The sequence below is a fragment of the Chiloscyllium plagiosum genome, unplaced genomic scaffold, assembly GCF_037043375.1.
Source record: "Chiloscyllium plagiosum isolate Xiang-an unplaced genomic scaffold, Cpla_swu_hap1 HiC_scaffold_26, whole genome shotgun sequence".
Classification (NCBI taxonomy): Eukaryota; Metazoa; Chordata; class Chondrichthyes; order Orectolobiformes; family Hemiscylliidae; genus Chiloscyllium; species Chiloscyllium plagiosum.
In genome coordinates, this window is record NW_028270164.1 from 21,316,201 (window position 1) to 21,337,865 (window position 21,665).

A 21,665-nucleotide genomic window follows, 5' to 3' on the forward strand; every position below is an offset into this window, starting at 1 on the left:
AGTTCTCACTTATTTTTGAAAACATTATGGAGATCCTATTATCAAGAGCAATGTTGCTGCCAATTGTAATTAGCCCTCTTCAGTATAACACCCAGAGCCCTGCTTTTCCTTACCTCCGACAGCTTCCCCCACCACCCCATACCCCCAACCAGAACACTCAGGGTACACAGGACCTTTTTATAATTAAAAATTCAACAAGATACCTTGCAAGTACATCAAACATTTCTGTACAATAATTCAAGTGCGTGTCTGTTTGCTGAAGTTGGATAAGGAATTACACTAACAGAGGGTTTAAAAGGGATACTATTAAATAATAAGCGCAGGGTGGATGAAAGTAGCAGCTTCTGTTGTCTGTGAATCTCACACTCTGTCTCTTACCACTTCCTACTCCTTCCATCTACCACCCATCCAGCGAACACTTGGGCCTTGCCTGTTGCCTGGCTGACAGTCAGGCTATGCCTCAATGGGTAATCAACTCTCTGAATATCCATTACTCCAACCTCCTGAAAGTTTGCTGGATGTTGTGCCTAGCAACACATCTAGCTCACCCAATCACAGGTTCCCGCTCTCCCACCAGTGCTGTTCCTCCAATCACACATTCTGCCTTTGGGAAAGGGAGAAAGGGAATTTGTGATTGGACAAACAGCTCCTTGCAGATTCTGTTTCTCATGAGTATGGGATGATTTTTCTCCAGTTGCCAACCCCATGACTGAATCTTCAGGGCAATTTGGGTGAGTTGGCCACTGTCCTGATATATTTTGAGTGCTGAATGTTCTTCATTTTCTTATTCTTTCTATATGAGAGGCAATATGGATTTGAGAATTTACATAAACCCATAAATTATTTTTGTTGATATTATTAGATGAACATAAAGTGAATTCATCTGTTCATTATATTAAAGCAGCAATTAAATCAATTACTAATCTATTATTAAAGAAGCTGAAAAGAACTTTAAAAAGAAGGCTAGAAAGTGCTGTGCAATGTCCTTGGCAAGTAGGATTAAGGAGAATCCCAAGGCATTTTATACATATATTAGGAGCAAGAGGATAACTATGGAAAGAATAAGATCATAAGAATGGAGCATAAATTAGGCCAGTCAGCCCATTGAGTCTGCTTCGCCATTCAATCATAGCTGATAAGTTTCTCAACCCCATTCTCCTACCCCTTGACAATCAAGAACCTATCTATTTCTGTATTAAATATACTCAATGACCTGGCCTTCACAGCCATCTGTGGCAGTGAATTCCATAGATTCACAACTCTCTGGCTGAAGAAGTTTCTCCCTACCTCTGTTCTAAAAGGTCTTCCCTTTACTCTAATGCTGTGCCCTCGGGTCCTAGTCTCTCTTACCAATGGAAACATCTTCCTGACATCCACTCTGTCCAGGCCATTCATTATTCTGTAAGTTTCAATTAGATCTTCCCTCATCCTTCTAAACTCCATCGAGTATAGACCCAGAGTCCTCAAACATTCCTCATATGTAAAGCTTTTCATTCCTGGGATGATTCTCGTAAACTTCCTCTGAACACACTCCAAGGCCATTATATCCTTCCTAAGATATGGGGCCAAAAACTGTGCACAATACTCAAAATATGGTGTGACCAGACCCTTATAGAACCTCAGGTACATTCCTGCTTTTATATTCAAGTCCTCTCAAAATAAATGCCATCATTGCATTTGCCTTCCTAACTATTGACTTAACCTGCAAGTTTACCTTGAGAGAATCCTGAACTAGAACTCTCAAGTCTCTTTGCATTTCAGACTTCTAAACTTTCTCCCAATTTAGAAAATATTCCATGCTTCCATTCTTCCTACCAAATTACATGACCTCACTTTCCCACGTTGTATTCTATCTGCCACTTCTTTGCCCACTTGCTAACCTGTCCAAATCCTTCTGCAGCCTCCCCAGCTCCTCAATGCTACCTGTCCCTCTACCTATCTTTGTGCCTTCTGCAAACTTAACAATTCACTCAAGGACAAAAGAAGGAATTTATTGTGGAGCTAGAGGAAGTGGGTGAGGTCATTAATGAGTACTTCACTTTGGTATTCACCAAGGAGAAAGACGTGGTAAGTTTCGAGAAAGGTTTGTTTGTGCTAAGGCATGTTGATATTAATGAAGAGGAGTTATTGGGTCTTGAAAAACATTGAGGTAGATAAGTCCTTGGGGCCTGATGGTATCTATCCCAGGATATTAAAGGAGCAAAGGAAGGAGATTGCTGAGATCTTTCTATCCTCTTCAGCCACAGGTGAAGTCCCGGAGAGTGGAAAACAGCCAATGTTGTTCCTTTTGTTTAAGAAGAGCTACTGGGATATGGTAGAATATTGAAGGGCAGTAAGCCTTACATCAGTGGTGGGAAAATCTATTCGAGAAGATTCTTAGGGACAGGATTTACTTGTTTTTGGAGAAGAATGAACTTATTCTGGGTAGTCAGCATGACTTTATGCAGGGGAGATCTTGTCTCACAAACTTGAAGATAATTGATGAGGGAAAGATAGTGGATGTTCTCTACAGGAATTTACTAAAGTATTTGACAAGATCAAGTCATGTGGAATCCATGATGAGTTGGCAAGTTGGATACCAAATTGGCTTGGCCATAAAAGACAGAGGTAATTGTGAAGGGGTGTTTCTCTGGTCTGTGACCAGCTGTGCTCTGCAAGGATCAATGTTGGGACCTCTGTTGTTTGAAATATATATAAATGAATTGGATGAAAATTTCAGTGATCTGATTAGTGTGTTTGTAAATGACACAAAAATGGTGGAGTTGTGGATAGTGAAGAAGGATATTAAAGAATGCAATAGGATATAGATCAGTTGGATAGTTGGGCAAAGAAATGGCAGATGGAGTTTAATCTGGACAAGTGCAAAGTGATGCATTTTCGGAGGACAAATACAGGAAGAAAGTATACTGTAAATGGATGGACCCTCAGGAGCATTGAGATCCAGAAAGATCTTGGGGTCCAGTCCATAAATCCCTGAAAAATGGCAACATAAATGGATAAAGTGGTGAAGAAGGTAAACAGCATGCTTGCCTTCATCAGTCAGGACATTGAGTATTAAAGTTGGTAAGTCATTGTTGAAACTGTTTAAGACTTTGGTTAGGCCACATTGGAAGTACTATGCACAGTTCTGGTCGCCACACTGTAGGAAGGATGTAGAGGTTTTGGAGAAGGTACAGAAGAGGTTTACCAGCAAGTTTGCTGGATTGGAGTGTATTAGCGAAAAGGAGAGGTTGGACAAACTTGTTTTTTTTGCGAGATCATTGGATGCTGAGGAGTAATCTGATAGAAGTACATAAAATTGAGAGGAATGGATAGGGTGGATAATTGGAGTCTCTTTCCCAGGGTGGGAGAGATCGTGGGTTCAAGTCCCATCTGGGGTGCTCTGATTTTTATGGGTGCCACAATGGTTAGCACCGCTGCCTCAAAGCACCAAGGACCCAAGTTCTTTCCAGCTTTGGCAATTGTCTGTGTGGAGTTTGCACATTCTCCCTGTGTCTGTGTGGGTTTCCTCTGGGTGCTCCAGTTTCCTCCCACAGTCCAAAGATTTGTAGGTTAGGTGGATTAGCCATGCTAGATTGCCCATAGTGTACAGGGATGTATAGGTTAGGTGCATTAGTCAGGGGTAAATGTAGAGTAATAGGGGAATAGCTCTGGGTGGGATACTCTTTGAAGGATCAGTATGGACTTGTTGGGCCGAAGGGCTTGATTTAACACTGTAGGGATTCTTCTATTCGATGGAATGTCAAATACTTAGTTTGAAGATGAGAGGGAGAATGTTGAAGATGTGCGACAAGCCTTTTATATAGAGGGTAGTAGGTGCTTGGAATGCATTGCCAAGGGAGCTGGTAGAAGCAGATATGATCATAAAAGATACAGGAACAGACAAGAATAGAGCTATATGAACCATGTGCGGGCAGATGAGATTAGATTAAAATGGCATTATGGTCGGCATAGACATGGTGGGCCGAAGGACCTGTTCCTGTGCTGTACTGTTCTATGTTCTAAACTGTTAATGTATTGGATGAGGTCTCTAATACAAAGTCACCAGTCACCATTTTGAGATCATTAGGTGGCCAACAATGTTTAGCAGCTGATTTACAGTTGATGCACTTCAGATTTACTTTGCTCAGTGTGGTTTAAGGTTGTGAAAGAATTCATCATAAAAAAAGTGTTAAGCAAGTTGTATCTTTGACAATGCCTAAAGGTGGCTGATTTCAAATCATGAAACTTTAATGATGGTCAAAGATTGCTCATTATGACTTTACCCTGCAGGTGCCTTAATAACTATCTACTTATACGTCATTTGATTTTTACAGCAGCCCAGGCAGATCCAGATGAAATTCAGAGAATTAGTGAACACGTTCTCTCCCTCAAACTTCCCACTGATGCTATTACAATTGGAGATAAGATCACCAGTTTACGTAACATTGCCTCCAGGATTCCTGATGTAAGCGAAATATTAGCGAACACACAGGATGATGTTGCCAAGGCTAAGATGCTTCTTGAAAATGCAAACAAAGCCAGGTACTAAGTCAATGTCATTATAGATATTGTCGTCCTCGAAAGAGAGAAGCAATCCAATGATGCTTTACTGTTGTAATCAAGAACCCATTGCTACATTCCCATTTCAATTTTTTGGATCAGCATTTACTCAAATTACAGAATATGTTTATATACCAGCAAGCTTCAAAGTTACACTGAATTATTGTAGTCCTAGCTAACAAATCAATTAAAATAAGGTAGAATGTGATTGCAAAAGGATGCAGAAAGTTAAGCACCGACACTGAAAGGGATTGATTCACTTTCTGAGCTTTAGATTTTAGTTATTTAATATCCCTTTAAGTACAATTAAAGATGCATTCAAATGAAGATGTCCTCATTCTTCTTTCTTTGCCCTTGTAATCCAGACAGCGAGCTAGCAGGGTGAAGGATAACATCAATGAAGTACAGGATGTTCTGGCTGATGCCAATAAGGCCCTGCAGGATGTGAGCTACATTATTGAAGATGCCACAGAGGCTATTGACACAGCCCAGGCAAAAACTACAAAGGTAAGTGAATCACCTACTAACTTTTGACTTTCTTCATCTTTAACGAATATTATAGTAATTTTTTTGCATTGCATTCTCCCCGAAACACAAATAGTTTACTTTTTCCAGTGTTTTTTTTTGCTCCCTTCATTCTTTTGTCACCATGATATGTAGGTTCTTCCTAAATTTCAAACACCAACTGTTGGAGTTTCAAATGCCATCACAATTTCCTTTATCACTGTCTCACAATTAGTCAATATAAACCAAAATTAAACTGAAGAGAATACTTTTTCCATGCTTTTGCTCCAGTGAAGAAAGATCCTGCCCTTTTACCATCCCAATGTGGCTTAGTGAACTGTCACAGGTGGATTTGGTTGGCATTTGACTTGGAGATGTGAATGTCATAACATTCTGATGACAAACTAAGTTTTCTGTCATTTACATTACTGACCAATTGCACAGGAGTACATATTATCATATTTTATTCAAATATATATTATCATTCAAAAATAAAGAATTCAATATTTTTATTCATTTAGCTATACACAGACACATGGAACACTTCTTAGTAACCTGTGAAAATGGTATATCTATTTTGCTTACAGTAAAGAACAATTCTAACTTCTTAAAAAAAACAATTGATGCTACATTTCTGAAATTTTAACAATAATATGCTCTTATCATGTCTATTTTTTTAGATTGAGGACCAGCTCACCCACACAGAAACAAATTTGCAGGATATAACAGATCGTCTCAGGGACCTCACTGAGAAGATTAACAACTTACAGAACCAAAACGATCTTAACCGGCAGAAGGCCACAGATTTAGAAAGCAGAGCTCTCGATTCACGAAACATGGGGGACAAAGCTGAGCAGGTAAGTAATCATAAAATTCAATAGAACAAATACACATTAATCAATATTTATTTTGTTTCACCCTTTATTAAATATGTATTTATATCTACATATGTAAGTTACTAGAAACCCCTCACTGCTCAATTATGCTACTAGTCTTGTTCCAGGAGTGCATTGTAATACAGATTGCAAACTGGTAAAATGTCTCTTCCAAACATCCTCATTAAAAAATGTGGCACTAGAAAAGCACAGCAGGTCAGGCAGCATCCAAGGAGCGGGAGAGTCGGCGTTTCAGACATAAACACTTAATCAGGAATGCGGGTTGTAGGGGATGGGGGCAAGAGGGAAGGGGAAAGGGTGCGAAAGATAAATGTGGGGGTTGGAGGGAAGGGGAAGGCGATAGGTAGATGAAGGGGTGGGGTGACTGCGATAGGTCGGTGGGGAGGGTGGAACAAATGGGTGAGAAGGAAGATGAACAGGTCAAGAGGGAGGTGCCGAGTTGGAGAGTTGGATCTGTGATGAGTTGGGGGGAGGGGAGATTTCAAAACTAGTGAGGTCGATGTTGATGCCATGTGGTTGCACAGTCCCAAAGCAGAAGATGAGGCATTCTTCCTCCAGTCGTTGGGTGGCTTGGATTTGGAGGCGGAGGAGGCTCAGGGCTTGCATGTCCTTGGTGGAGTGGGAGGGGGAGTTGAAGTGGTCATTTTCACCACGGCCATCCAGTCCCTATACACATCCATGCCTCATGTTGAAGGCCTCCAAGGCCTCTGTTTCTTCCTGTCCTGCCGACCCACCCAGTACCCCTCCACTGACACGCTCATTGGATTTGACGAACCTGGTCCTCACCCTCAACAACTTCTCCTTTGATTCCTCCCACTTCCTTCAGACCAAATGGGTAGCTATGGGCACCCACATGGGCCCAGCTATGCCTGCCTCTTTGTAGGATTCGTGGACCAGTTCATCTTCCGCAGTTACACTGTGACCATTCCCCACCTTTTCCTCCATGACATTGATGACTATATTGGCACCACCTTATGCTCCCATGAAGAGGTTAAACAGTTCACCAACTTTACTAAGCCTTCCACCCTGACCTTAAGTTCACCTGGACCATCTTGGACACCTCCCTCCCCTTCCTGAGCCTCTCCATCTCCATCTCTGCCAACTGACTCAACACAGACATTTATTTCAAACCCACCAATTCCCACAGCTACCTGGACTACACCTTCTCCCCCATCTCCTGTAAAAGCACTATTCTAAACTTGCAATTCCTCTGCCTCTGCCATATCTGCTCCCAGGAGGAGCAATTCCACTCTAGAACATCTCAAATGCTTCCTATTTCAAGGATCGTAATTTCCCCTCCTACGTGATCAACAATGTCCTCCAGCACATCTCCTCCAATTCCACACCACCACCCTTGAACCCCATCTCTCCAACTGCACAAGGATAGAACAGAACCCCCTGTCGTCCCCTTCCACCCCACGAATCTCCAGATGGAGAGCACTATCCTCTGCCATTCCCACCACCAGAGATGTATTTTCTTCCCACCCCTCTCTGCATTCCGTAGAGACCATTCTCTCCATGAATCCCTCGTTAGGTCCATGCCCCCCACCAACCCACCCTCCATTCCTGGCACTTTCCCTTGCTGCTGCAAGAGGTGTAAAACCTACACCCACACCTCCCCCCTCACCTCCGTCCAAGGCCCCAAAGGATCTTTTCACATCCAGCAGAGATTTTCCTGCACATCCCAAATATCTCATGTACTGTGTCCATTGCTTTCGATGTGGCCTCCTCTACACTGGAGAGACAGGATGTCAGCTTGAAGAGCATTTCAAGGAACGTCTCCAGGACACATGTACTAAACAACCCCACTGCCCAATGGCCGAACACTTCAACTCCCCATCCCACTCCACCAAGGACATGGAAGACCTGGGCTGCCTTCACCACCAAATTCAAGTCACCTGATGACTGGAGGAAGAACGTTTCATCTTCCACCTTGGGAATCTTCAACCACATGGTACCAATATCGACTTCACTAGTTTCCTCATCTCCCGTTCCCCCCCACCTAATCCCAGATCCAACCCTTTGACTTGGCACCACCCCCTTGACCTATTCTACTTGTCCACCTTCTATCTCACCTACCCGCACCCTCCCCACCAACCTATCACAATCATCCCCTCACCTGCACAAACCTATCACATTCTTAGCTACCTTTTCCCCCCACCCCATCCCCACCCTCCTATTTATCTCTCACCCCCTTCCCTCCCCATATTCCTGATGAAGGGCTTATGCCCTAAACGTTAACTCTCCTGCTCCTGGGATGCTGCCTGACCTGCTGTGCATTCCAGCGCCACAATTTTTGACTCCAATCTCTAGCATCTGCAGTCCTCACTTTCTCCAAACACCTTCATGTTGGCTTAGTTCCATATTTCAATAAGAATGTCAGAGAGTTTATTTCTTACCAGGATGAATTTTGTTTTATGTAACCTGAACAAGTGAATCATGTGCTGCTTGCAGTTCTTTCTGTATCTGCCTCTGATGTGAAGTAGCTGAGATTTCCTTTATTAAAAATGAATCTTAACAAACAACAATAAAGTGCTTGCATTTCTTGCAGTATTCAAATACAGGTTTCAAATGACACCAGGCTAAGAACATAAGAAATAGATGCAAAAACAGGCCATTTGTTCTTTTGAGCAGGTTTTGCTTGTTAATCATTCACCAAAATCTGTTTTCTCCGATTATCCCTCTATCCCTTGATTTTCTTAGTATTGTCAACTCTCTGTTTTGAATACACTCCATTGAGCATCCACAGCTCTCTCAGGTATAGAATTCTGAAGTTTCACAACCCTCTGTGTAGTCAAATTTCTTCTCTTCTCACTCCTAAGTGACTGGCCTCTCGTTCTGAGACTGTGACTATCATTAGATCTTCCCAGTGAAGGGAAACAGGGGAAGCCCTCTCAGTATTTACGTACGTTTTGTGAGATCAAATCTCATTTTTGTCAGTTCCAGGTAATACAGACCCAATTCACTCAATTTCTCTCTATAGGATGATCCCCTCATTCCAGGGAGCAGTCATACACATATTTGTTATACTCCCTCTCAAGCAAATATAACATTCCTCAGGTGAACAGATCAAAACAGTATATAATTCCAGTTGTGGTCTCACCAAAGGCCTATGGAGGAGTAGGAAGACAACTTTTATTCTCCACTGTCAATGTAATAAATGCTAAAATAACCCTTGCTTCTTAATTGCTTCCTATAGATACATATTAACTTTATGATTTATGTACAACGATGCCCAGGTCCCACTGAATGCCAACAGTTTCCAGTCTCTCATCTAAAAACAGTCTTCTTTCATGCGCTTCCTACCAAAGTTAATAACCAGGCATTTCTCCACGCTACATTCTATCATTCTGCTCATACACTTAATCATCTACCTTCCATTGTAGCCTCTATATGGTTTCTTCACAGCTTGCTTTCCCACCTGGCTTTGTATCATCAAGAAATGTGACTGCATTAAACTAAGTTAGGATTTGTGAAGCAAGCTTTTCACTCACTCAAAAATCTTCAGCTACAAAGTGTTAAAATTTGGCCTCCATGGACTCAACCAGAATATAATTTCCAACAGTTTCAAAGGTACATTTAATTTCAGACACTATTCAGAAACCCAGTTATTAAAAAATTGAAGATGAACTCCAGGAAAACCACAGGAATGAACATTAAATGAATGGATGCTTCTTATTTTTTCTTCAGGATTTGTTTCAGCCTTTAAGAAACTACTGTAGACAGGAAATCAGAAGTTGCCCATTTAGACTGACTATTATGACATATGTCTTACATTTTACTCAAGCTTATTGGAGAATGTGTTGAATTGAGCTTTGTCTTCCTGTTTAGGATTTCAAACAACTCGTTTCCCTGTATGAGAAATTACAAAATAACATTCCACAATCACTGCCAAAGGACCTAATAGATCGAGTAAATCGGGTTAGATCTGAGGCCGATTATTATTTTAAAGAGGTTCAACAAAGGTTGCAGGAAATTGGAGGTAAGTCGGTGATACTCCTTTGCTGTGAAGTCAGAGATAATCTATTTTGTGAAGAGATCATTGAATAATATTATAGCATAATGGGCAAATATTTTGCTGACTGTCAGTCCCAATTTAGAAAGAAATAACTCATTGACAACATCAAAAATAGCAGTGGTAGTCCACAAATATTCCTCACTCCGATGTCATTATTGAAAATATTATGGTGAAATTCTGCTTTTTGTGCTTGCTCAGTGGCTTGAATTTAATGCCCCCTTACTTAAAAGTTATGTCCCGTGGATGGGAAAAGACAGGCAAGAAGGTGCATATTGGTGATCCCACCACCTCCACTTGATTACAATCCACAGCAGGAGGCTCATGGACAGTCTTCCCACCCAGTGGCCATCAGGTGGGCAACGCATGTCCAACTAGAGGCAAGTGGGGACTGGAGAAGACTGATAATCAAACCCTGTTGGTACAGGTTAACAACCCCCCGCCCCCATCTCTTTCCCCTGATACTTGACTCCCTCTTGCTGCTGCAATTCTGATATGTCCTCTTTCATCTGTGACCTGATGGCAGTGGCACTTTAAATGGCCAGAAACTCTCAGAGCTGGATAGTCACCCCATCCACCCCAACCCAGGATTTTAAATCTCAGGGCTGACCAGACACTTGCACTGACCAGCACTTAATTCCATTGGGTCTCAAGAAGTGATGATGGACTCCAACCAGGTGAAACATATATCATGAAGGATAAACTTTGTTCAATGGATTTTGTCTTTGGAATAATACTTGAAAAGAAACAAAGGTGCTTGAAAAAGAGGGTTTAATTCCAATCAATATAACTATATCTTAAAATGATGTATCAGAAATTCAGGAATTAACTTTGTAAATCAACGATAAGGAATATGACTTCATAACATTCAGTTAAAGGGAATGTGTACTAAGAAAGAGTTTAAATAGATGTAGTCAATAATATATCACATAATTGACTGAATTCAAAATGTAAGCCTGACATTCTGAATCTGTTCTCATTTCAGCAATTGAGCAAAATCTTGCAGAAGGAAATCAGCAACTGGAGATGAAATCTGCTCAACTGGAAGATTATCAGGATCAAGTGACTAAAATCAAGAAATACATTGAAAGTCGAGCTCAATATTATGACCAGTGCACACCATAGCTGTTCATTAGCATTGTGCGAGATTTAGCTAAGTTATTTCCTTTACGCTTATCTTTATGCTTGAGTATTAAAACTATATTCAGTTGAGCCTTGAATATGACATTTAATAGGAATGAGTGCTTCAACCTGACCTGGAAACAACTTCGAGCTCATCAAACATGATTAAGAAATACCATGATGAGTATTTTCATTTTCATTTGCACTTTCCATCTTTTAATTAGAACAAGCCCAACAGTAGTGAATACAAACTTAGGTTACCAGGCTATAGAGTGAGCCTTCATTTTCAATGTTAAATATTTCAAAAACCATCTAAAATACAAGATTGTATTGAGTTGCTGTAATTCAATAAATGTTAACTTATGGCAAGTCTTCTGTTTATAATTTGGGACTCTTGGAATTATTTGCACTAATCAATGAAAATACATGATTAATGACAAAAGTCAGAACTTTCCTAGCCTCTGAATGATGTGTGCAACAACAAAATAGTTGGGAACACAATGTCTTACACTTGCCTTTAAAAATAACAAAAAGCTGAGGCCTTAGTTACCTTCTTAACATCTCTTGAAGGAGTTTGGTCTGGTCTGTAACAAATTAGAGGCTCTTGTCAGGATCAAAATCTCTAATTCCTAGTTGGATATAGGGTTATTAGACTTAAAAACAGTGAATGGTGGGTGTTGGTCTTTTCGGGTGTTGCATTCGGTTGGTTTAAAATTGGGTTTGCCTATATAGTAATGGCTGTTTCGATCACAGTTTCCTGGGGGTGGAAGAAGTAATTTCAGGAGTTATACTGAAAGTGAGCAAGATAAAGCTTTTGTAATTGGCAGGCAATCTGGAGTTGGGATTGCCTTTGTCAGTGAAAAAGGGAGGTTATTGCAGCAATAGTTCAACATTTATAATTACCGGAAATGACATGTGAATCTTTGAAAAGGGCTAAAATTCCATTTCATATGAAGCAGCTTGAATTCAGAGGCAGAAGAAAAAGAAAGAGAAAAGGAAATGAATCAGTTTGAATAATGAATGAAAGCTGAACAAAAGCAGAAAGCGAGAATAGCTCTAGCAAAGGGAAGAGAAAAGAATGTCCCTTTCTTCTGCTAGGGCTTATGAGAGTTTTTGAACTTCAGAGGTTGGAACTGAAAACTCAAAGTCAACTTAAAATGGCAGAGGTAGAAGTGAAATGTAGGAGTAGTGATGAGGGCAGTGATGGATATCAATCCCACAAGAGCCAAAGGCCTGGTGGGGACCTATTTAAGTATGCCCAAGTGTTGCCTAAGATTGGTCAGAAAGATGTAGAAGCCTTTTTCATTTCATTTGAAGAAGTGGCTAAACAATGAAATAGCTGTGCCCATGTGGGTATTGTTGATCCAAACACCATCTGTTGGTACAGCTAGTGAGGTATTTGATCACTATCAGAGGAGGTAACTGGGGAGTATGAGGAGGTGAGGAAAGCCATTTTAAGTGGATATGAGCTGGTATCAGAAGGCTATAGACATCATTTTAAGAATCTAAGGAGGGAACATGGTCAAATGTGTTTTGAGTTTGAAATGATCAAACAAAATTTGATAGGTGGATAAAAGCATTGAAAGTTAATCAAATGCCACTTTTAGAAGGATGACTATTCTGGAGAGTTCAAATATTCACTTCCTGAAGTAGTGAGGACTTGTGTGGAAGAGCAGAGAGTTAAGACTACAAGATTAACAGCAGAAATGGCAGATGATTATGAGTTGGTTTATAAATCAAAGTTTGGCTTCTAACATCAATTTCAATCCAAGAGAGATAGAAACTGGGGAAAAGAGAAATCCTCAGCTGGTAATGAAAAAGGAGAGAGATCTCATTGAAGATAATAAAGATAGTTTCCAACAGAATAAAAGGGAAACTCATGAGAGGGAAAAGAAGTTTAAAAAAAAACTCAGGTGTTTTTACTGTAATAAGGTAGGTCACATGAAGTCGTAATGTTGGTCATTTAGAAAAAGCACAGGGAAGATGGATGTAGGAAAATAGGATAAGTGATTGATTTCTGTTGAAGTGGTAAAGGAAAGCACATTGGAAGCTAAAACGTTGCACCAGAATGCACAACCTGTTCAGGGTTTGTTAGAGAAGAAAATGCCAGATCTCTTTATAGAATTTATTTGCATGGATAAGGTTTACTCATGTATGCCGGGAGAAGCAGTAAAGAAATTAAGATTTTAAGAGAAAAGGAAGCAAGTCAATATTTGATTGTGAGAGATGAGGAGATATGTAATTTAGAAGTATTGCCAGAAAAGATGGAAATATGTGGAATGCATGGTGAGAAAAGCAGTGTTCCATTAACTAAGGGAGGTTGGAGAGTCCGGTGAAAGGTAGTGAAGTTGTGGTAGGAATAACAGAGAAATTCTCAGTTTCTGAAATATATGTTTATCTTTGGTAATGATACAGCTAGAACACAGATGGGAGTGATGTCTATTACATTGAAAAGCCAGTGGAAAATCAGACAACTGACGTGTTACAGGAAGTATATCCTGGGAGTTTTCCTGACTGTGTGATAGCAATTTTACAAAGCCAGGTTACAAAGTTGGGTTGGAGAGTCCAGTGGTGCTGGTGCTAAGTGAGGTTGGAGAGTCCAGTGGTGCTGTAATAGAGTTAAGTTATTCCAATTCTTTATATTGTTTGTATTTTAACTAAGGTGTGAGAATTAAGGGTGTTTTGCTTCAAGCCTGGTTGTTTGACCAATCGAATTGCATCCAGAACACAACACCTAGCACATGCCTTTTAAAAATAAGAAAAAAATTGGGATCTAGGCTACCTTCTTGAAATATTTTGAGGAAGTTGGTCTGGTCCATAATAGCCTAGAAAAAAAGTCCTACTTTCTGCTTTTGGATTTCAATGGCAAAATGAAAATCTTCATCAGGCTTTTGCCCGAAACGTCAATTCTTCTGCTCTTCGGTTGCCACCTGACCTTCTGTGCTTTTCACAGCACAACACTCTCGACTCTAATCTCCAGCATCTGCAGTCCTCACTTTCGCCTTCAGATACCTGCAGCTCACTGGTGTCTTCTTCATCTTGGCTAGCATCCCCCGACATCTCAGGGCATGCTGCATGGGCAGTGAACCCCTGCATTCTCCATCCATGGAGCTTGACATCAGTAAAGCTTCAGTCTCACCACATCATCATGGCACAACTGGGGGTTGGCTAATTATACAGCTAAGTTCTTCAGTACAACAGTTTAAAGTTCCACCAATCCCTTCTACTGCAATGCTAGTGCCAGACCAGTTTGTGCACAATGACATTTACCTTTCTCATGCATCAGAACAGGGTATATTTCAAGGCCTTTAACTAGTTTTCATAGCACTCACTCACTTTGCACTTACTTGGATACTCAGAGCATTTCTGCCTTGTCGTCACTTAAACACAGGCAGAAAGGCAGGAGCTTGTCATGTTTGCTAGCAATGATTTGTTAAGGGAATAGACACGTAGCTGGACGGTACCATGCTACATCCATATGTGGCAGCAGCATGTGCCAGCAGCATACCTGTCAATCTGGGGACCTGGGTTTGAATCCTGCCATGGTAATTGGTGGAATTTGAATTCAATAATAATTTGGAATTAAGAATCTACAAATGCCCATGACACCATTGTCAATTGTCAGAAAAACACATCTGGTTTACTAATGTCCTTCATGGAAGGAAATGTGCCATCCTCACCTGGTCTGGCCTACATGTGAACCCAGACCCACACCAATGTGCTTGACCCTCTACTGCATTCGGAAATGGCCCAGCAAGCCTTTCAGTTCAAGGGCGGCTAGGGATGGGCAGTAAATGCTGGTCATCTAGCGACACTCACATCCCATGAATGAATTTAAAAATATCACACCGTGTGCTTCAAACAAATGGCCCTGTCTGGAGATCTAAGGGGAAGCTTTACTCCAAATCAGGGGACTATGGTCAGTTGGGAGTTCTGCCTTACCTGGTTGAAGCCAGCTTCTAATCTTAGTCCACAAGATTAATCATGGTAAATTGGTCACTTGGTATGGTTGGGAGCTCCATATCACTACAATGGACAATGGTCAGTCCTGTAGGTTCAGTCTAACTATTTCTGGGAAGTAGCAGTAAGTCAGTCAGGGAGCTGCACAGAGATAATTCAGTGACTAATCTGTTATCTGCTTGGATTGCCCTTTCCAAATCCATCTGAGAGTGAGGGCCCTGGTCTGTACAACTGGAATAAACAAAGAAGTGATGTGGTGGATGCTAAGAGCTGGAAGAGTGTCAATAGTCTTTTCAGGACAAGGAAGAGGACATTGAGCAGGAGGAACATCACTGTTACTGTGATGGGGTTGTGCCATGTGGGACACAACAAGTTAGGTGGGATGGAGTTGGCAGCTGGTTCCAAGAGAACCCAAATGGGTAAAGTGATCATTTGTTGCTGCAACAACTGTGCATTTGTTGCTGCTGGAAAGCTGTCTCTGGTTTAGTAACAAAACAAATTCAGCTTTTTTTGTTGGATCTTTCTTCACTTTTTTCTGATGTGTAATAAGAATTAACATGAACCACCGTTTGAAGGCTTTACAACATGGTGGTTCACTATTCCAGAATGACAAGACATTTTGCTATGAAAAAGAGTAACACTCCTTCAGACAGAGTTTTAATGTCATATTGTGCTGAGGAATGGTATCCTCTGTAGCTTCATTCTTGTACCTGCACCTAAAAAGACAGCCAATCAGAAAGGCAATGATTTAAAGTGCCACCATTTTTAAAGTTAAAAATCAAACAATGCCAGGTTATTTGGAAGCACTAGCTTTCGGAGCGCTGCACCTTCATCAGGTGTTTCATCAACCACCTGATGAAGGAGCAGTGCTCTGAAAGCTAGTGCTTCCAAATAAACCTGTTGGACTATAACCTGGTGTTGTGTGATTTTTAACTTTATACACCCCAGTCCAACACCGGCATCACCAAATCATGACCATTTTTACAAATATGATATTCCACGTACAATGAAGTGTCATCCAATGTGCCTTCAGAAGGTTTCTTCCTTTCTTGCTCTCCCATTACATCCAGATGCAATCGCAGTGTCTGCAGTTGGGCTGGAAGTAGCCTGCCTTGTAGTGGAGCCTGTTTACTTTGAAGATTTGGGCAGACAACCCTGGCAACATTTGTGGCTAAGAGAGCCCAGGCAAACTCAGAATATTATTCCCAGATGTAGACTTAGGCACCTTGGATTGTACTTCCACATACTTGAAGGAGGTAGGCAAAGTGGACATGGAATGGTTGGGCACCTCTGAATATCCATCAGCCACTCAGCATTTTGTTGCACCTGGGTCTCTGTAGCAACTGCCAACTTGTCCATGAAGACAGCCAATACAGATGACCTTAGTCATCTGCTAGTGTTCGATTCAGTTTACCAAGTGGTTGTGACAAACGTGCCTTACACTGCTGCTGTGTCTGTTTGTGCATTTGTATGAAGTTAGTAATGGCTGACAACATTGAGTCCTCTATTGCCTGGGGCTGAACGGGTGTCTGGTCTCTGGTAGTCCTCTAGGTTTGCTAATCTGGGATGTTACTTCCTCAACCAGTTGTAAAGACATGCCAATGATATGCTGATCAGCATATGCTCCTGAATCTAGTTTACCTAATGTACCCATCCAGGCGGTTGCGTCAGAGTTGATGAAGGGTGCAGGAGATAGCCTTGCCTGTGCTTCCTCCGCAGTCTCTATGGCTTCATTCTCAGAGGTGGAGGAGGAGCTGATGGCCAGAGGAGCAAGTGTATTGCGGAAGGAAGCTGTGTGGATGGCACTGATGTTCAAAAAGGATAGAGAGAGAATTTGTGTTGCAATAGAAGTGGAGACTTGATTATATTAAGAATATGTTCATGGTGGTGGTCATGAGGGAGCAGCACAGAACAATGAATCTTATTTGACTGCCAGGACATGGAGGCTGTGGCATCTCCACATGAGGGATGTCAATCCTCTTCCATGAGGTCAAGTATCCTCTCCTTATACTGTGTGAGGAAAAGAATGTCTGCCTCCCCACCAGTGGTCTCTCCGCCTCATTGTGGGCTGTCTCCTCCTGCAATAAAACAAAAGGAGGCATCTTGAACAAGATGAAAGTGGCTGTAATGACACTGGCAAATCACAAGCCTTGGCGGGAGATGGGTGCAGTGACTGAGTTTGCATGAGTGTGTCAACAGACAGAACATGATTATATTTAATCTTGCAGAGTGCAGATGGTCATTGACTTTCTTGCAGCATTGCAGTGTGTCTCTCCATACCGGGGAAATGATACTGATCTGGCAGGCAGCTTTAGGCCAGATTAACAGGGTCTGGTGCCAGTGTCTCATTTGCTGGTCAACGGGAATGAGAATGGCCTTCCTCTCCACCAGCCTAACCCACAAGGGTCTCCAGGTCCCTGTTGGCAAAGTGAGGTGCCAAGTTGCCTCTTTCTGACATCTCCTTTGGAATTGTTAAATTGTTCATGGACTATGGAGGGAAATATCTGGCTCACAATGTTTGAAACAGTGTGCAGCTGTGGTTTCAATATGGCATCAGTAACAGTACCCAGTCCCGGCACTGACAAACAGACCCGTTGCTGCCAAGTGACAGAGCTGTGGGTGTGGGTGCAGCCTAAAATTATGTAAGACAGGTTGTTAGAGTCTAAGAAGAGAAAATATCCATGAAACATCCCGAAATTGACACTTAGCCAAAAATGGGAACACTGAGGCTAGTTACCTATTCAGCTCCCTAACGCAGTTTTAATTCTGTACATGATCTATTTGCAAAATTGGGGCAATTTTCAAACACTGACTGTTTACTGCCTGCAAAGTCAGTTGCAGCGATGAATATCTGGTGGTGTCTTTGTGCAATCATATTTCTAACCAGTTTCAAAACAGGCTCAGTGGTGTTCCAAAAGCAACTGAGATGCTAAGTATGCAGTACACCATTGCAGTGACTCTAACTGTAATTTTCATGGAGGAACAGGGAGAATATACAACCAATATTTCTGGGTGTGAAGAACTGGTGAGCTTTAAACAGTGACTAGAAGACTCCTCAAAAGGTAAGTTCTTAAGGAAAAAATAAGATTTTGGTGAGGGTGGGGTGCTGAAGGCAGTAGGTGTACTCTCCCAGTCAAAACAAAAAAACATCATCTGACCTACTGCTGAGCCATTCTTGTTGAATTCCCAATATCTGCTTCCCGAACAAACAGGTTTTCTCTGGTGACCTGTTATAGTCAACAAGATATTGACTAACTGTAGTGAAGCACCATTTTCATAGTCTAGATCAAATTTCTGGGCCTAATCTTGAAAATATTTTGTCCTTCCTTGTCGCCACATTGGACAAATGTCATGGGCTGCATCCATGTAGAAAATAGTCTCTTCTTTGCACCATTTTGGCTTTGTGGTCTTTAAAAGTGAATAATGCAATGGGAAGACTTGGACGATTTGTGTTCATATAATTTTCAGTAATGAAGAAGAACCTGAACATGTTCTCATGGGGGGTGAAGAAAATTGAAAGGTAATAAAATCTAAACCTATGAAATCCTGAGAAGCATATATGATGTAGCAATAGGCAAGATATCAAATGTAGAATCTCACTGTGTATGCTTTTCACTAATAGAAAATACAACATATGTATTATTTTATAACTAATTTTTTGAAAAAATGCATGCTAAATGCGGCCTTTCTGTATAATTGTACCTGCATTTCCGTGAAAGATTAATGCTGTGTAGCTCTACAGTTATATTGCTACTTTGTTGGCATTGCTCAATAAAATACATGTAATACAAGAAATTAAACAGAACTTGAATATTACAGAAATATTTTATATTAAACCTTATCTTGGCTATATTGACGCAGACCAATTCAAACTTGTGACCTATTTAGTGGAACACCCCTTTCCAATATTTTATTTCTTTGGAATTAACTCTAACAGCAATCTCCAATTCAATGAGGAACAACAGTCACATGGTGGACCCCAGTAACATTGTTGCACATCTCCTTTCTCACTTCTGTGATATATCTTCTCTTGTGGTGATTGCAATAATTTTCTCTCCATGAAAAACCAAAAATGATTGTTCCACCTAGTATAAGAAATATTGTTTGTTTAAAAGAATATCAAAAATTTAGCACAACATACAAAGATTGGGCATTAGCAACATACAATTAACAATCTCTACATCCATATTTATGCAAACACGAAACTTGGCATCCTGCTCGAGATAGCGGAAAGGGCAGAAGACGTTCCTTTTAATGCAGAGATTAGTGGGGGAGAAAGTAAGAACAAGGGGAACTACATTGTTATTCTGGGACAAGGGAAGGGATTGAGAGTGTAAGAGAAAGAGGTTGGTCAGATACAGAAGAGGGCCTGTCAACCACTATGGAGGAAATCATCAATTGAAGACAAAGCAGGTCACGCTGGTAACACCCTGGTGAAGATGGTATCATCGGAACATGTGATGGAGATGAGAATTGAATGGAATCCTTGCAAAAAGTGGGGCGTGAGGAAGTGCAGTCAAGGTAGCTCTGGGAGTCAATGGATATTGATGGGCAGCCTATCTCCAGAAATGGAAAGAGAGAAGTCAAGGAATGGGAGGGAAGGGTCAGAGATGGACCAGATGAAGGTGAAAGAAGGATGGAAATTGGAAACGGAACTGATTAATTTTTCCAATTCCAGATGACAGCAGCAAGCAGCACCAATGAATTCATCAATGTATCAAAGAAAGAGTTGTAGGTGGATGAGTAGGTCAGCAGGATACCACCACAAAACACATCTTACTATCCGTAATTGTCAGCATCCAAAATAGACATTCCCTCTGTGACATGATGTTTCCCTCCTCATTCAATCCTAACACTTCCTCACTCCCCGTGGCACTTTTCCATGCAAATACAGAAGGTGTAAGACTTTTCCACTCCACTCTGCCCTCCTCACTGTCCAAAGCCCCAAACAGATCTGTCAGGTGAAGCAACATTTAGCTTGTACTTCTTTCAATCTAGTTGACTACACACTGCTCACAAGGTGATCGACTCTACATTGGCAAGACCGAATGTAGACCGGGTAACTGCTTTTTGGAACACGTGCTCTACATGACATCCCCAACCTTCCAGTTGCTTGCTATTTCAATTAACCACCTTGGTTTCATGTGAACATTTCTGTCCTAGGCCTGATGCAATGTTCCAATGGAGCACAATGCAAGTTGGCAGAAGACCACCTCATTTTTCATGTAGACACTTAGCAGCTTCTTGGATGTAGTACTGAAATCCACAACTTCAAAACCTGCTGGAATGATATCTGTTCTCCAGTTTTCCTATATTCTTAACCCCTCTCTCCGTCTCCCATGGGCTTACCTTGTATGTCTTGTTTATTTTGCTCTCAGCCCAGAGGACCCATTTTCACCCTTCCACACCTAAATTAACTCCCATTTTACATCTCCATTTTTCTTTTGCTACAATTAGCAACCTCTTTGTGTTTAACATTACGTCTCCATAACCATCTGTTTCCTTTGCTCCTCCTCAGCCTCTGTTAAATATATAAAAAACATTATTTTAAAATCTTCTGGTTCTGAAGAAGTCATATTGAACACAACACAGTAACTGTTTCTCTCTCCACAGATGCTATCAAACCTGTCGAGTTTCCTAAGCATTCTGTGTTTCAGAATTCCAATGTGTGCAGTATTTTAGTTTTATTCCATATACATGGTGCAAGCATAAATCTTATGCATTATAAAGCTTAGTAGAAAAGTATAAGGTGAAAATAGCAAAGCCTGTTAAAGCATTTAATGTTACCCTTTTACATTAATGAAGTTGCTCAATTAGATACCATTTCACGTACAGTCTATGTTAAATCAAGGTCAATTTAGTGGTGTGGTCAAAGTTGTTATACTACACGATCTTCATTATGCAAATTATGGATAAATTTATATCCATAAAATGTAAAGGAGGATTAATACTGTTAATATAAAGCAGGTAGTTTTTATTTACACTTACAGTGTTTCTTTACTTTATGAATGAAGTATTGCAATGAAAGTGATAATCAGAACACCATCCATTATTAAGGAGATGGTCTCGATTGGGGATGTTCCTGTTTGGCAGACGATCCTCTTTGAAATTCAACTTGCCATATTATCAGGAGTTAGAAAATGCATATAGGGAAAAGCATATTGCGAAGTTACCTTAGTATGCTTTCAAAGGGGGAAAAGTCCTTCTTAAGAAAGAAAGAGATTGAATTGCTCATTAAAATGGTTGAGTTTTCCCCCCTTTTATTCTTTGCTCCCTCTCCACCTTTATTGAGGTAAAAAGATCTTTATATACATCTATCTGTGCTTGGTTTTAATATAGTTACAGAGCTGGCCTGCCACACAGTGCATCAGAAAATTACCCAAGCACACCTTGTAACACACCAAGATTCTCTGATACCAATCAGACAAGACAAATGAATTGATCAGTTTTCCATTGTAGGAAATATGAATAAAAATATCAGATGAGGGTGATATTTAAACTAGATAAGAGTCAAAAGCACTGACCACAATGATAATGTGGCCCTTCACTTCTTAATTGAATATGCAGTTTATTTATTTCCTGTAATTTCACAAGGGAACAAGTTATGACTTCTCCTGTTTAATGCC

The 21,665-nt window shown here is 40.8% G+C and overlaps 2 protein-coding genes across 5 annotated transcripts in view; one reads left to right on the top strand and one right to left on the bottom strand.

Annotated features, from left to right (window-relative positions):
- The window catches only part of lamb3 (laminin subunit beta 3), a 50,162-nt gene extending 38,718 nt beyond the window's left edge, over window positions 1-11,444 (top strand). For all 3 annotated transcript variants that reach the window (XM_043716642.2, XM_087973552.1, XM_043716643.2), the window contains exons 18-22: window positions 4,317-4,524; window positions 4,908-5,049; window positions 5,727-5,903; window positions 9,774-9,924; window positions 10,943-11,444. In XM_043716642.2, the coding sequence (XP_043572577.2) occupies window positions 4,317-4,524; window positions 4,908-5,049; window positions 5,727-5,903; window positions 9,774-9,924; window positions 10,943-11,082 (818 nt within the window). In that variant the 3' untranslated portion in view covers window positions 11,083-11,444. The remainder of the gene's footprint in view (window positions 1-4,316; window positions 4,525-4,907; window positions 5,050-5,726; window positions 5,904-9,773; window positions 9,925-10,942) is intronic.
- Window positions 11,445-11,581: 137 nt separating this feature from the next.
- The window catches only part of LOC122563163 (calcium/calmodulin-dependent protein kinase type 1B-like), a 47,359-nt gene continuing 37,275 nt past the window's right edge, over window positions 11,582-21,665 (bottom strand). Inside the window, exon 13 of one of the 2 annotated variants that reach the window (XM_043716646.2) lies at window positions 11,582-17,117. The gene's annotated coding sequence lies outside the window, so the exon portion shown is untranslated. Of the gene's footprint in view, window positions 17,118-18,932; window positions 19,125-21,665 lie in introns of those variants that run through there. The other variant, XM_043716645.2, reaches the window with a different exon arrangement.